The sequence below is a fragment of the Battus philenor genome, unplaced genomic scaffold, assembly GCF_028537555.1.
Source record: "Battus philenor isolate CCGP_79_NKW_IND1 unplaced genomic scaffold, ilBatPhil1.0.hap1 SCAF_6, whole genome shotgun sequence".
NCBI lineage: Eukaryota > Metazoa > Arthropoda > Insecta > Lepidoptera > Papilionidae > Battus > Battus philenor.
This window is the reverse complement of record NW_027181726.1, coordinates 12,639,011-12,653,233: the sequence shown is the minus strand read 5'-3', so window position 1 is coordinate 12,653,233 and position 14,223 is coordinate 12,639,011. Positions and strand designations below refer to the sequence as shown.

The 14,223-nt window shown below is 31.6% G+C and overlaps 1 protein-coding gene across 1 annotated transcript in view; it reads left to right on the top strand.

Annotated features, from left to right (window-relative positions):
- LOC137930564 (nitric oxide synthase-like) overlaps positions 1 to 14,223 on the top strand; it is a 32,354-nt gene that overhangs the window by 12,561 nt on the left and 5,570 nt on the right. The window contains exons 2-11 of the mRNA XM_068773856.1: positions 2,831 to 2,967; positions 4,556 to 4,718; positions 6,595 to 6,686; positions 7,641 to 7,782; positions 8,873 to 9,012; positions 9,717 to 9,891; positions 11,114 to 11,295; positions 12,038 to 12,152; positions 13,198 to 13,428; positions 13,913 to 14,017. Coding sequence (XP_068629957.1) covers positions 2,831 to 2,967; positions 4,556 to 4,718; positions 6,595 to 6,686; positions 7,641 to 7,782; positions 8,873 to 9,012; positions 9,717 to 9,891; positions 11,114 to 11,295; positions 12,038 to 12,152; positions 13,198 to 13,428; positions 13,913 to 14,017 — 1,482 coding nt within the window. The remainder of the gene's footprint in view (positions 1 to 2,830; positions 2,968 to 4,555; positions 4,719 to 6,594; positions 6,687 to 7,640; positions 7,783 to 8,872; positions 9,013 to 9,716; positions 9,892 to 11,113; positions 11,296 to 12,037; positions 12,153 to 13,197; positions 13,429 to 13,912; positions 14,018 to 14,223) is intronic.

Genomic DNA, 14,223 nt, shown 5'->3' with positions numbered 1-14,223 from the left:
CTTTTCTTACTTTAATATAAAAACATCTTGAAACTGTTAGAGTGTCACGAATTGAAGGTTAACGCTGACGTCATTTTACGGTTAAATTGAGGAAATAATTAGTCGTTTCTAAAGACGAATCCGAAAGGATTTTGAAAAAAATCCTAAACAAAGAAACTTGATCAAACCTTACTTCCTGTAGATTAAGAACTCGTAGTATAACTAAGTTGCGTAAAAACCTAAAATTAACCAAACGACATGCGTTAGGCGCAACCTCACATTCTTAGAATACCATAATAAAACTAAAGATTAAAGATGAGGATTTGATCAATGAAACAAAACGGACTCTACATAAACCGAGATGTACTTAGTAGTACAAAAAAAACACTACGTTATTAGTACAACGTAGTGATTTTGCATATAATGATGCAAATATAAAAATTATACAACAAAATTTAACAGTTTGATTTTGGTTGTGTACCACCTTCGTCTTCATCTACACTTTCCATCAGGTGAGGTGGAAGACAAACGCCTATTCCATTAATATATAATCCACTAAAAATGAAATAATAAACTTATACTATAATATAATTTTTCTGATTTACTTATTAACATTATCAAATTATAAATATTATACATATGTATAAAATAAATAATCATAAGTTTAAGGAGAAAAAAATTCTTCTAATTTCTGGTTACATCGAAACCTCAAAAAATACTCCATCGATATTAACGATCTCGTATATTTGCGTAATTTATACCACAAGTTGGTGGTTATTTACGTCGTTTATATAAACATTAATCACAATTAAAATATACGGTTAAATGATAAGAGAACAAGTTGTAATTACCAATTTAAATAGTCATTCGCCGCAAAAGGACGCATGCAATTATTACATACGATGAAAATATAATGTTAGTCTAGTTACATTCAACGAATATCAATTATCATTTTCCATTGAGAAGTTACATTTAGATGAATGTTAATAAGTCGAACAAAAACGGTGTTGTATAACACACATTATAATAAATAATATCGCAGAAGTACAGATTTCAAATTGTAACTCACAAGTACTTAAAGAAGATCATCAATATATGTAATTTACTGACCATTATTCAATGTATGTATTATAAATAATTGCATTGAAATAGAATCCATTGATACGAGGAAAACTTATTCATAATTAATGAATCTAATATAAGAACACTTTTAATTTGTTTATGCAAAATATTTTTATAATCCACTACGGGACAAGAAGCACGTATAAATAATTCAACTTATCTCTGCGTGCGGTTCTTTGTGTGCGTTAAGATAGTACAGATACAGTGATTATGTTTGCGTGTGTGTAGGTACAATTTAAGTACAAAATTTATTATAATACAACAAAATATGTAATATTTATTTCGTATCCACTTTTGGAATAATCTTACTGATATTATGGACGCTATAGTTAATAAATTTAGATTTTTATTATGAATAAACTCGCAAACTGCTTTGTCACGTTTCAGCACATAGACACACAAGCCATAGGCCTCTTTCAAAGATATCTATGGGGAATAAAATAATCATAACCATAATCGCCACGCGTTGTAGGTACATAGAGAACGCTGTTGCGCATCCTTTGGAAGCTTGTTTTGTGAGCAGTGGAAATCCTATAAAGCACAAAGTGTGATTGTGTATTATTGTTTCCAAGAAATCGAACTCGCGACCTACGATCGAAAATCTGTCTTAAAAAAACGTAAAAACGTAAAGTAACCAGCTTGACGGATTATTATTCAAAAAATGTTTCTATTTTGTTAATAATAACAATATAAAAATAATGTGATCGTCCTAGAAATTTTATTGTGAATAATTAAGGAAATCGACTAGTCATTTTTAATTGCGAGTTTTCCTGCGCAGCTATGCGGCGAGTTGCTCGGACGACGACTGCCGCATTACTGCCACAAAGCAACATTATTTGTTTACTAGCACAATCACACATAGACCTAAGCACCGTGATAAATTAAAGGATCCATATATAATATTATATTACCCCAGCGCTAAACCAATGCTTTAATATACTAAACGTAATATTATATATACTCATATCATTAAATAATGGTTCATCACCTCCCCTTCTTTTACCAAGCAAATTTGAAATCAACGAAATGATAAGATTTGCTATTACAATATACGCGATGTACGGGAGACACTTCTCAGACCTATAACTAATAAAAAAAAACCATTTCAGAGTGTATGTACATAGAATTTTACTTAAATATATTTTAACACCTCCAATAACATTTTTTTGGAAAATTTAACTGCTATACGTCATCGTTGTCTTTCAATAACAAACCGATCTCGTCGGAAACAAACCCGGATCGCAAATCACAAGGGGCTCGTTGGTGGAGTTTTATCGTCACTACTTCTCCCAGCGCTAATGCTTTCTAATGTGGTAGTAGCGTTATAAACCAAGCAATAGCACCCAGCCAAGTTGAGGTTTGGCTCTCTCTCTGGTGTCGAAAGCCGAGGTCCGCCCATGGAACATGGTCACTTCTTAATCCAGTTAAATAGTATTATGCAGCGGTCCTAGTCAAGGTGCCTCCGACAGCTTTTAGGTCAGGTCTTAGACTTGGCACCCCCTGTGCTCTACCGCGTCGAAAGTCTGCAAATACTGTTTAGGCAGGCCCTTGTTCTACACGCTATTTAGTCTTTAAAGTAATTAATTTATACCTTCCCATCAAAAATATCTAAATACAATGTATCTGCTCTTCGGGGTAATAATAGAAGATCACTTCAAAGATATAGTAACCGTACAAGATACCTTATTGAGTAAGTTGAAACAAAGTAAATGCAATTGTTTTGTTTCAGAACACAAAATGCACGGAGAAGATTTGCCAATCAAGCATAATGGATATACCTAATAGAGGAGATACACCAAGAACACCAGAGGAAATTTATAAAGATGCACAGATATTTTTGAAAGAATATTTTGCATCCATACGCAGGTAAAGCTTTTTTATTAACTCTAACATATTTTATGCTTAGTAACACCTATTTTTTCCAATGTCAATTATTATTTCCTTTATTGAGATGCACGCATCTACTGATCAGGCAGGACAGGGTTAAACTCACTTAAACTCACCGTTGTGGCGCTGTGTCTTCTATGAGGGACACGGATTGAAATCCATTAGGAATGCTTCATTATTCTACAGTCCCTCACGCTGTGCTGTTCTGGAAGATCCTTGCAGGGTATACATTATTCACTCAACCCTTGAAACTCTCGTGAAGCTATTAAGTGGATTCGATGTCACTACGAACCATCGTCAGCCACAGAATCGCTGAAGCTAGTTGGCGTTTACTGTCCCCACCTTAAACACCCGAGATCCGTATCATCTTATCAAACCTGGACCAAAAAATTTATATTAAGGAAAAAATATATATGTTGAAGTACTTTTTAAAACGTGTGCTTCCTTTTTATTTATATTGTCAACATCTTACATTAACTGCCTAACGAAACTTATAATAAAGTGTTATTTTAGTTAATCATATGGTCTCCGCCAAATGACAAATATATGTATCTGTCAATTAATACTTGGACGAAATAGTTTTAGATAAATGACGCCGTAGTATTAAAATTAAAAATTAAATAAATGGTAAGAAATGCATCGTGTCGTATATAAAAGAAAGATTTTGTTTTACAAGACATGCAGTCGTAATATGTCAGACGTAATATGACATGAAAGGTAATTGATACGGAAGGGTAAAATAAAAATTACTCATAATGAGATCATAACATTTTGAATATCGTCAATTTAAAGTATAAATTCCCGGGATGGGACCATATGCTGTTTTCAAAGATTATGTCATATTTAATCACGACAACCATAAAATCTAGAGACTTATAAAAAACACCTATTTATGGCCAACTAAATGCTTTCTAGTAATTTCCGGAAATCCTCAACGGGATTACGTTATTGCCAAATCAAATTTGTAACTCGAGTAACTAAATTCGTCTTTACGCTTAAATTTCTTTCAGAAGCATCTTCTTTATTAGGATTAACGAAATAGCAAGACTAGCAAATTGAACGACGGTTTCAAATTTAAATTGCGTTCTAGAATCATTTGTTTCATTGTACAAAAGAAAAGTGGCAGGTTATTTTCTAACCAGATGACATTTGTTTTCGATAAAGATAGCGAATGCATTGTTATTCCAACGAACTAACTGGTATCTCGGAAATGTATTGATGACAACAGGGCTTTTTATAACGAATATATAAACGAATGGTTCTTACAAGAATTCTAATTTATATTATTTAATATCTAGGTGAACTACCACTCTGGTGAAATTTTAGCACCATGAGCTGAAACTCCCTTGGGAACTCATCAGTTTTACTAACTAAAAGCTTTCCAAGCCCTTGCCACTTGAATCGCTTAGGTCAGTTAAGACTTGTCCAAAAATAATAATAAAGCTATTTCTAGAATTGGAAACAACTACAACTATTTTTTATTTTCGTTAAATATTTCACATAAAAATTAGAATTGAATTAAATTAAAATAATTGTACAAAATATTATGACAGCAATTTTTTTGCAGAGAAAATTCAGAAGCTCATATAGCAAGACTGAAAGAGATCGAAGCAGAGCTAAAAGAAAAAGGTACATACGATTTAAAAACAGCAGAGCTGGTATTTGGTGCAAAACTGGCATGGCGCAATGCTACAAGATGTATTGGGCGAATACAGTGGAAGAAATTGCAGGTATGTCGCTTTGTTAATACTTATCGAGTCAGTACTGAAATATTTGTTCAGATAGCCACAGGTTAGCTTCACAATAAAATGTCTAAGATAACCTAAAATAATTTATATAAATTAATCCCTTTATAACACGATACGCGTGCGCACTTTCATATTACGCGGTTTAATATCTCCCATATTATGTTTTCCATACATCGTCCATTTTCTATAAAGTGGAAATTTTCACGTGATATTTCAGACAGATTTGCATACACGTAAAATAATGTTCTTTGTTTGATTTTAATAAAACGCATTTATCACGCTTATAAAAAAGTTTATTTTTAATATTAGATTTAAACCCTCTTTATCGAATAAAGTTAACCATGAATTATTTGTACGTAATGTTTTACATTAAATTCTACAAACACGTTAGACGGAAATTCTAGTACAATCCCTTTTCATATGACGAAGTAATACACCGCGTTTTAGGGCAGAGTACTATACTACTCTAAAATCTTAGTATTGCTTTTGTAGAGCTATGACGAAAATTACTTTATCTTTTAAATTAAATTAACAGGAAAGTTTCGAAAGCTGTTGCTTGACGGGTTAAAGGAAGCATACCAATAGTTGGATTTTCATATTTATCATATTTATATAAATAGTATAAGTAGATATTTAAATATATATTTATATATAATTCTATTATATATTAGCCACTAGTATATCTACATAATATGTTTTAAGTGATTATTTAACTTCTCGATTTGATTTTAGTTTTTTGTTTTATTTTTCGTGATTTATGATATTAACTAGTTTCACCTACCTTTATTAATTTACCTCTGCACCGCCCAAACAGATAACTAGCAGAGAATGCCTCCGGCATTTAGTTCACCGTTATATGTAAAATGTATAAAAGAATTTTAAATAATTACTTTTTTAAGTTTTGTAATTTTTCTAGTTTTGATGATCAAGCACAAGGTTCTTCTTAGAAAACAGGAACGAAATAATCCACTATGTAGGTCCAGTATTGTTTGCTTTATAATGCAGATGAATCTGCTTTTACTCTTACACGTTCCGACTTCGTTATGATATTTTTGGTTACTTACTCTTTGCTTGAGTGGTCACTACTAGGGGACCATGAAGCACAGCGTACAACGTCCAACTCTGTCGTCTGAAGATGCTGAATGCAGGCCGCTATATCCAGCAGTCGTCTACATCGACGTTCTATCACTGATATGATGATTATTTCTTACCATATATAAATCCTAGATGTACTAAGCAAATAATATATATGTAATTGTGCAGAAAAACCGATGACTACATTTGCACATCAGTCAAAAAACCCTAACAAAATTGCATATGTTCATCATATCACACACTCTAATCTATATAAAGGAAAAAAAATTCTAAAGTGAAAAAGTGTAACATTTTCCGTAACGTTGTTGGTAATAATGCCGCATTCAAACTTTTAATTAGGGTTTTAATGTCTTCATTTGCCGTGTAACTCGGGAGTGAGTCGTTTTGTTAACCAAATCACTTTTTAAATGTTGTTTTCTCTTGTTAAAAAAACCTTAATATTATTTATAAATTCGTTTGTATTTGAAAATAAATGTGATTACAAAGTGATGTTATCTTTTAAATTGGATCTGTAAGTATTGCGAAATAAAGGATTAGTTCATGTGTCTCTTTTGCTAAAGGTTTTCTAAACTAATTTTGTAACAGCACGTTCAGTTTTGTACGTAGAAGTAATTACATTGTTCGGTCTTTGACCTGATCTATACTGTAGGTGTGATGACGTGATAATGACACATCTGAATATTAAGCACATTTCAATACATGTCTATAAATTTTCTTAGATAAATATAGGAATATATCATTGAAATAAAATTTATTCCAACAGACATTTGACTGCAGAGAAGTAACGACTGCTAGTGGTATGTTTGAAGCACTATGTAATCATATCAAATATGCCACAAATAAAGGAAATATAAGGTAAACGTTTCAATATATTTTTAAACCCAAAATTGCGCTTGCTAAATATAGTTCAATTTTTCATATAAATGCATTATTATATATAGCATATAAACGAATATTTAATGCACAAAAAATATTAAATTACATAGTGAATATTCAAGACAGTTTTACTTCCTTAATCATTTGTCGTCGACGACGTTTCTTCTCATAAATGCCCACTGCAAAGCTCCAAAGATATCTGTAGGTAGATATACCATAATCGCCACGCTTGATAGAGAATTGGCAATCGCAATTTAGTATTATGGTACGCTTAGGACGCTGCTGCCCATCCCATAGGAACCTGTTTATAAACAGCGGTAATTCAGTATAATTAATGCACAAGTGTGAATTATATGAGATTGTATCACGGGAATCGAACCCGCGACCTACAGGTTTCAGTCAAATCAAAATCTTAGTTAGTATATTCTTGACTACCAGTGCCACATCAAACAGATCTATGTCCTCTTTCATTAATTCTCATTTCTACTTCTAGCGTTAAATGGTACTTGTTATACAATTTCATTTTAAATTATTTAACTTTGTGTCTTTTATAGCAATTTATATAAATGTAAATTCAGATGGTTTTCTCGTATTAGCTACTATCGAAAAGTATAACTGTCTCAGTATATCTGTCTTATAATTATGTTAAACAAATGAGAGAAAAAATTGTAAAAACTTTTATATGATAATTATTATTATGTATTATGTACGTTTTAATATTTATATAATAAATATATTCATGAGTGCCGTGATATGTTAAAATTGTTTGTTGTGTGATTCGTTTGTTTTTAATGGAATTAAGTTCTAAAATGGAAGTCTAATTGCTATACTATATAAATCAATATTTGATTATAAGATGTAGAAGTCATACTATGACCTAAAATTAATATTTTATACGAGTCTATTTAAATAAGCAACTTTTATTAATTTCAGATCAGCAATAACAATATTCCCTCAGAGGACAGATGGTAACCATGATTACAGAATATGGAATCCGCAGCTTATCAGTTATGCAGGCTATGTAGAACCAGACGGCTCTATTGTAGGTGATCCAGCTCGTGTTGAATTTACAGAGGTATATTAATATTTATATTAATAGATTTAAAAAAAGGTTAGCATTACAATAGTAGTAGCGTAATTGATATGAATGCAAAGTTAAATGATATAGGCCGCGGTTTTAATGTAACATAAGAATATTGACACAATTTTTGTGCTACAGATGAAAGCTATTCGCGCAATATGAGAGCCTAAAAGAAAAGAAATGTACATAGTGAACATACTACATAATGTATACATTTAGCTATGTCATCTATGTGAGAAAATATAAATAATAATAATACGCTTTATATATTTAAATATTGATCATCTTGCTTTAACGGTTATTAAAAAGGAACTATTAATAATAATAAAAAAATCTCCATTGAAGAGTTTTTTATACATTACCTCTACTCTATTGTACAAAGAGATCCGGTTGATATCACAATAGAGCACAAAAAACTGCACCGTACCTTTAATGCTATCGTTCCATCTTTAATTTTTAACTCATGCACGAAATTACATTTAGTATTTATAAACGAAGACAAACCTTTTTAAAGTTGAATAAATATATATTTGATTTTAATTAACTGTTACTTAACTTAGATTAAGTTAAAATGTGGTTTATAATAATAGCTGAAATGTTAGTTACTTTAGCGCTTGATCGTGCTTAAAATTATTAAGTTACTTGTGCTTAGTCACATGTGATTATGTACATAAATCTAATCCTGTGTTTCTTTTAACTAGGTCGTAGTAGAAAGATTTCATTTTATATTATTATAATTCAATATAATACAGTACTTTTTTACATTTACTTAATTCTTTACATTTACCTAACATATTAATAAAAATCAATTAACAGGTCAATTTTGAAATCAAAATGAAATGTTTAAAAACTATTTACTAACGTTTGAAATGTATTAATATTCTACAGAGTTCGTGGAAATAAAGGGAAATCAAAAATTAAATTTTGATATTGATACAATAATTTCAAACGTAAGATGGCCACTACTGGACTTATGCTTTCCACAGAGATTCTTAATAAGACCGGTTATATTTAATTAACACCTGTGCATTCAGTGTATAGATCTTAATTTAAATACTTTATTTATCGAGATCCTTTATTTTAGGTATGTATGAAACTTGGTTGGAAATCTGCCCGCACGCCGTGGGACATACTGCCTTTGGTTTTATCTGCCGATGGAAAAGACCCCGAGTTCTTCGACATTCCACGTGAAATAATAATGGAAGTGGAAATGGAGCATCCCAGGTATTACAACCTTAATTTTAAGCCATGGAGCCATACACAATAGAAGATACATATATTTTACATATTTTATTATAAAACAGCTTTTGTTTATAGTACTCGTATTACAAAACAAAAAGGGAACAAAAGAAAGTCTGCCCAGTACACAAGAGTTAAAAGATTTGAAATTTTTCAGTCGTTTGTAACCGTCGAAGCTTCTTTCAAAATCAGAAGCTATGTAGATTATACTACATGATTGGTTATAGGTGTAAGATCTTTAAAGAGGTGAATGTAAAGCTTTGCCAATAATTTAATATTTAAAAATCGTTTTCGTAATTCATATTACTAGATATTATAATTAATTTATTATTGTTTACTGTCTATCTCTGCAAACTTTGTATTGCCAGAAATTATTTGTCTATCGCATTCCAATAAGAAATATTAACTAATCTAACGTATTTCAGAGTGACCTTAAATAGGTGTAAAATATTTGAAGTACTAAGCGTACTTATATTCCTTTAAGTCATTTACACTTATAATCAATCACCCTGTAAAATTATTTTAAGCGGTCATTATTATACAGTCATAAAAATAATTCCTAATTGAAAACATTTTAATTAAGACTAATTTACTAATACTAATTTATTTGGTAGATCCAGATAGAATACATCAAGTTGGATAGTTCACGAATTATAATGTAGGCATTTAAATGTATTGTCAATTAACAGATATGATTGGTTCAAAGACCTTGGTTTGCGTTGGTACGCGTTGCCAGCGGTTTCAAACATGAGGCTAGATTGCGGCGGTTTGGAATTCACCGCGACGGCATTCAACGGTTGGTACATGGGCACTGAAATTGGATGTCGCAACTTCTGCGATGCGAACCGTCTTAATATTATTGAGGCAAGTTTTTTTTAACAATTACAATTAATTGTTTCGTCCGTGTGCGGTCTTTGTCGGTACTTTTTTAGTCAATTAAAATAAATTAAAGGCAACAATGCCTCTATTGTTTCCATAAACAGTGCGAGCAAATCGGTTTATCACACAAATATTTAGATAGATAGCATTTTATTTTATATCCATGATGTTAAAATTTATTTTATACTAAAATCCGAATTATCGCGATAAAAGAGATTTCTGAAACAAACAAAGGAAGAAATAACTACTCAAGTACAAATGTTAAACCCCTATTAATGAAATAAAAAATACAGGCTCAATCTTATAAATAAATATAAACATTCATATGTATTTATAATCAGCAAAAAATGATTAATACTTAAACTTAATTATAAAAAAAAAATATTTTTTAAAACTGGCATAAATTTAATTAAAACTGTCTCAAGATAAAGCGAACAATTGTTTTTTTTAAAACTGATCAGTGTCGAAAATTGTATTAAAACAGGCACTATGTTCCATTCTTATTGCTTGAACAGTAAAAGAACTGCCCATTTTTACTGTATTTGATTAGAATATAAGTATCTAATTCGAGCTATCGATGGCAGTTTGATTGGAATAATTTAAATATTGTATAAAATATTTTCTTCTTCCGCCAATTTAAGGTATATTAATGCTTAATGACCATTTATAACCGTAGTCTCTTTACTAATAGATAATTATATTCATATTTCTTTAGTTTCTTTGTATCGAAAAGATTAAACCTTTTACCTAATTAAAGTGTTCCTCATAACATGTCAAAAAAGTGTGTTTACTTACAGCTATATAAGATAATTCATCAAAACAGGCACAAAGCAATTTCTTTATATTTCGGTTTTACAGCAGATATATTGAAACTAGAGTTACCTATATCACATCTAGCAAGAAAGTCGTCATTCGATGTCTGAATTTCAATAACTTTTATCTAAAAACGTTATAAAATTAAATCTTAATTTACATTTTCTAAATACTATAATAACAAAAATATATTTAATATTACAATGGACCTAGAGGGAGCGTTTACACTTATTCGTTGGCGAGCGTTTGACTATCAAAATATCTATCTGTTGGTTTGGCAAATACGTTATATATACAGGCCATTAACACAATTAGTGGGCGATAAACTAGACAGTATTCGTTCACAAAGCTAGGTTTTGTACTAGATTGTTTTAATATTTGTGTCAAATTACAGGCTGTTGCATTGAAAATGGGTCTAGATACAAACTCATATGTTTCACTATGGAAGGATCAAGCATTGGTAGAAGTGAACATTGCTGTCCTCTACAGCTTCCATCGGGACAATGCTTCTATTGTAGACCATCACTCAGCATCTGAACAGTTCATCAAACATTTGGATAATGAAAATAAAAGCAGGTGAAAAGTTTTATAATATATTATAATTAAAGAACAGAACATTTAAAAGTTTTGACAACGAAAAGTAAAATGCCTTCGCCATACAACCAATGGAGTCAATAATTTATCACGTCTTCTTGTATGTTGCACATCAGTTTGTACGACTGTTAACAAAGAATCATAGTTTAATCACTGACTTATGTAGTGTTGTTATGTTTAGTCTCCTCTTGTCGTTTTAATTATTGCTAAGGTAAGAAGATCGCTTCGGATCTGTGTTTATATATGACATCCTGGAGTGCAGCAGAAAGTTTGGTCATGACTATTTGGATGTTCGCCTTAGACTTTTCTGATCACCTTCAGTAGTTCGACATTAAATTCGCCCTTTCCATGTGACCTACTACTCAGTTCAGGCAGATGGTGGAAAGCCTGATTTTTAATTCGCGAAGAATGTATTCGCATGTGTAGGTTCGAGTCCAGGCAACCTCTTCCTTCAGTGCCACATCCTATAAACGATTTAACACATCTTGATCGAACTTTTTCAAGGTTTTTTTTTTTGTCCCGTAACATAACATGGAGAATACTAATGAGTTGACTCATTCTTATATTCAATCTAATCTAATTTAGGTACAAATGTTGTAAGTTCTTAATTATTTTTTATTTGTGGAAATTTTACTAGTCTATGGATAAGTCTTACTGCCATTGGCGATATATGTATTGATAAACTATCTGCTTCGAATATATAATAAAAATATTACATTTACAGAGGAGGTTGTCCAGCTGATTGGATTTGGATAGTTCCGCCGATGTCTTCGTCGTTAACGTCCGTGTTCCACCAAGAGATGGCGTTGTATTATTTTCGACCGTCTTACGATTATCAGGTATCAACGCAAAAATAATACTAATTAAAATTTAAGACTGGATGTCCGAATAAGCTGGTCAGTATCTTTAAAAGATTGGAATTGACTAGTAATAAATATTCATATCAAAATCAGGAAGTCGCTGGACGCGGGCAGCGCAGGACCTGTCGCGGTCGCGATCTTTGGAGAGTCCAATGCTTTGCAGTGGACGTACATCGACTGAAAATAATAAGAAGAAGATTCATATAAATAAATCACCTTACTCCATTTATTGATTAAAACCTGACAGATGTTTTTATTTAAGAGGAATGACAGACGGCAGATTTCACAGTTGAAAGATTGTAATTGCTCTTCTCCTCTTTCCTGAAGTCATGAAATACTGTTGATGGTTTTAGAAGTATATATATATATATATATATATATATTTATTTATATATACTTCTAAAACTATATATATATATATATTAAAGTGTATAAGATAAATAATAACATGTTAAGTACGAAAAATGTTATTAAATTCAAAATACTATTTTTTTTAATAACATTATCTCGCTGATCAGTTAAAAAGGAAAAATTTAGAATAGTATTTATCAAAAACTTGATGATCGATAGTTGCATCGCTGGAGTCGACCATTTCTGCCAGTGGTGTACCTTTTCCAAGTGTTGAGGTCACTTAGACAGATAATCAAACGACCAAGCCGACACTTTTCCTTTTCGGGTGCGCTTGAGTCGGAATGCTAAACGTGTACTGAGTGTCAGCCGAATTTGAGATCTCCTTTTGGACGTTTCTGCGCCTGCACACTTCACGTCCGCCAAAGCGATCTACGGGCTCGGCAGCTTCCAATTCGGTTAATAATATAATATAACGGCCAGATCGATATGTTACTATGCTGAAGTTCCTGAAGGAGAACATGAGTTTAGTGGCTAAAAAGTGATTTAGTAAACAAAAAGGTCCCTGAGAATTGTAAACATACTAAAGCATCATTTTTGATCCTAAAAAATGTTTTGTTATTATATCTTGTAAAACATGTCATTATTATAACATATACTGCATACTTATTCACAGGAACCGGCGTGGAAAACGCACAAATGGTCGAAGTTGGAAAACGACGGCAATGGACACAGAAAGTTTCATTTCAAGCAAATCGCCAGAGCTGTTAAGTTCACTTCGAAACTATTTGGGCAGGCTCTTTCTAAACGCATTAAAGCGACCATTTTGTATGCCACTGAAACAGGAAAATCCGAGCAATACGCCAAAGAACTTGGCGTTATATTCGGGCATGCTTTTAACGCGCAGGTATATTTCCCCTTTCCTATATTAAACACACACTGCCTTACTTATAACGAATGCTTGCATGACATTTTCTTTAATAATACTTTTCAATAATAGATTTACTGTTTTTATACAATATTCATGTGGCTATTATTCATATCTATGGGGCCATTAACCAGAGATGTGACGTGGCCAGTATTCCAAGGTTTAACATACGGACATATGACCAACAGACTGTTGGACGGCGGAAAGTCCCCGAAAGAAATTTGATAAATAATGATTTAGTTTTTACAACAATACATCATCAAATAAACATTCATTATGAAATTTTATTTCGGTGATGCGTCTGTCGACCTAATATCCGTTGTCAAATGTCTATGATAGCGAGACTAGACAGTAAAAACACATACAACATACAAGCAATACATTTAATACGCTAGTCGTTTCAATCACCGTATTATATGAAGTGTAAAAAATTTAAAGTGTGTATTTTTATTATTTGACACAGGTTCAGTGTATGTCAGAGTATGATATGTTCTCTATAGAACACGAAACTCTTGTTTTGATCGTAACTTCCACCTTTGGCAACGGAGAACCTCCTGCGAATGGCGTTGTAAGTACCATTTATATGTTTGAATGTTCGAGAATTTTCTTGTTTGTTAGGTATTGGAATAATGCTAGTTCCTTTTTTAAACTATTATATGAACTAGCCATACAAGCCAAAACTTTAAAGAGTTTCACTTAATATGCTGTATCAATTTAAATAAGGAACAAAAGCACAAATAAAACACATACTGCGTTATATAAACATAACGCCTT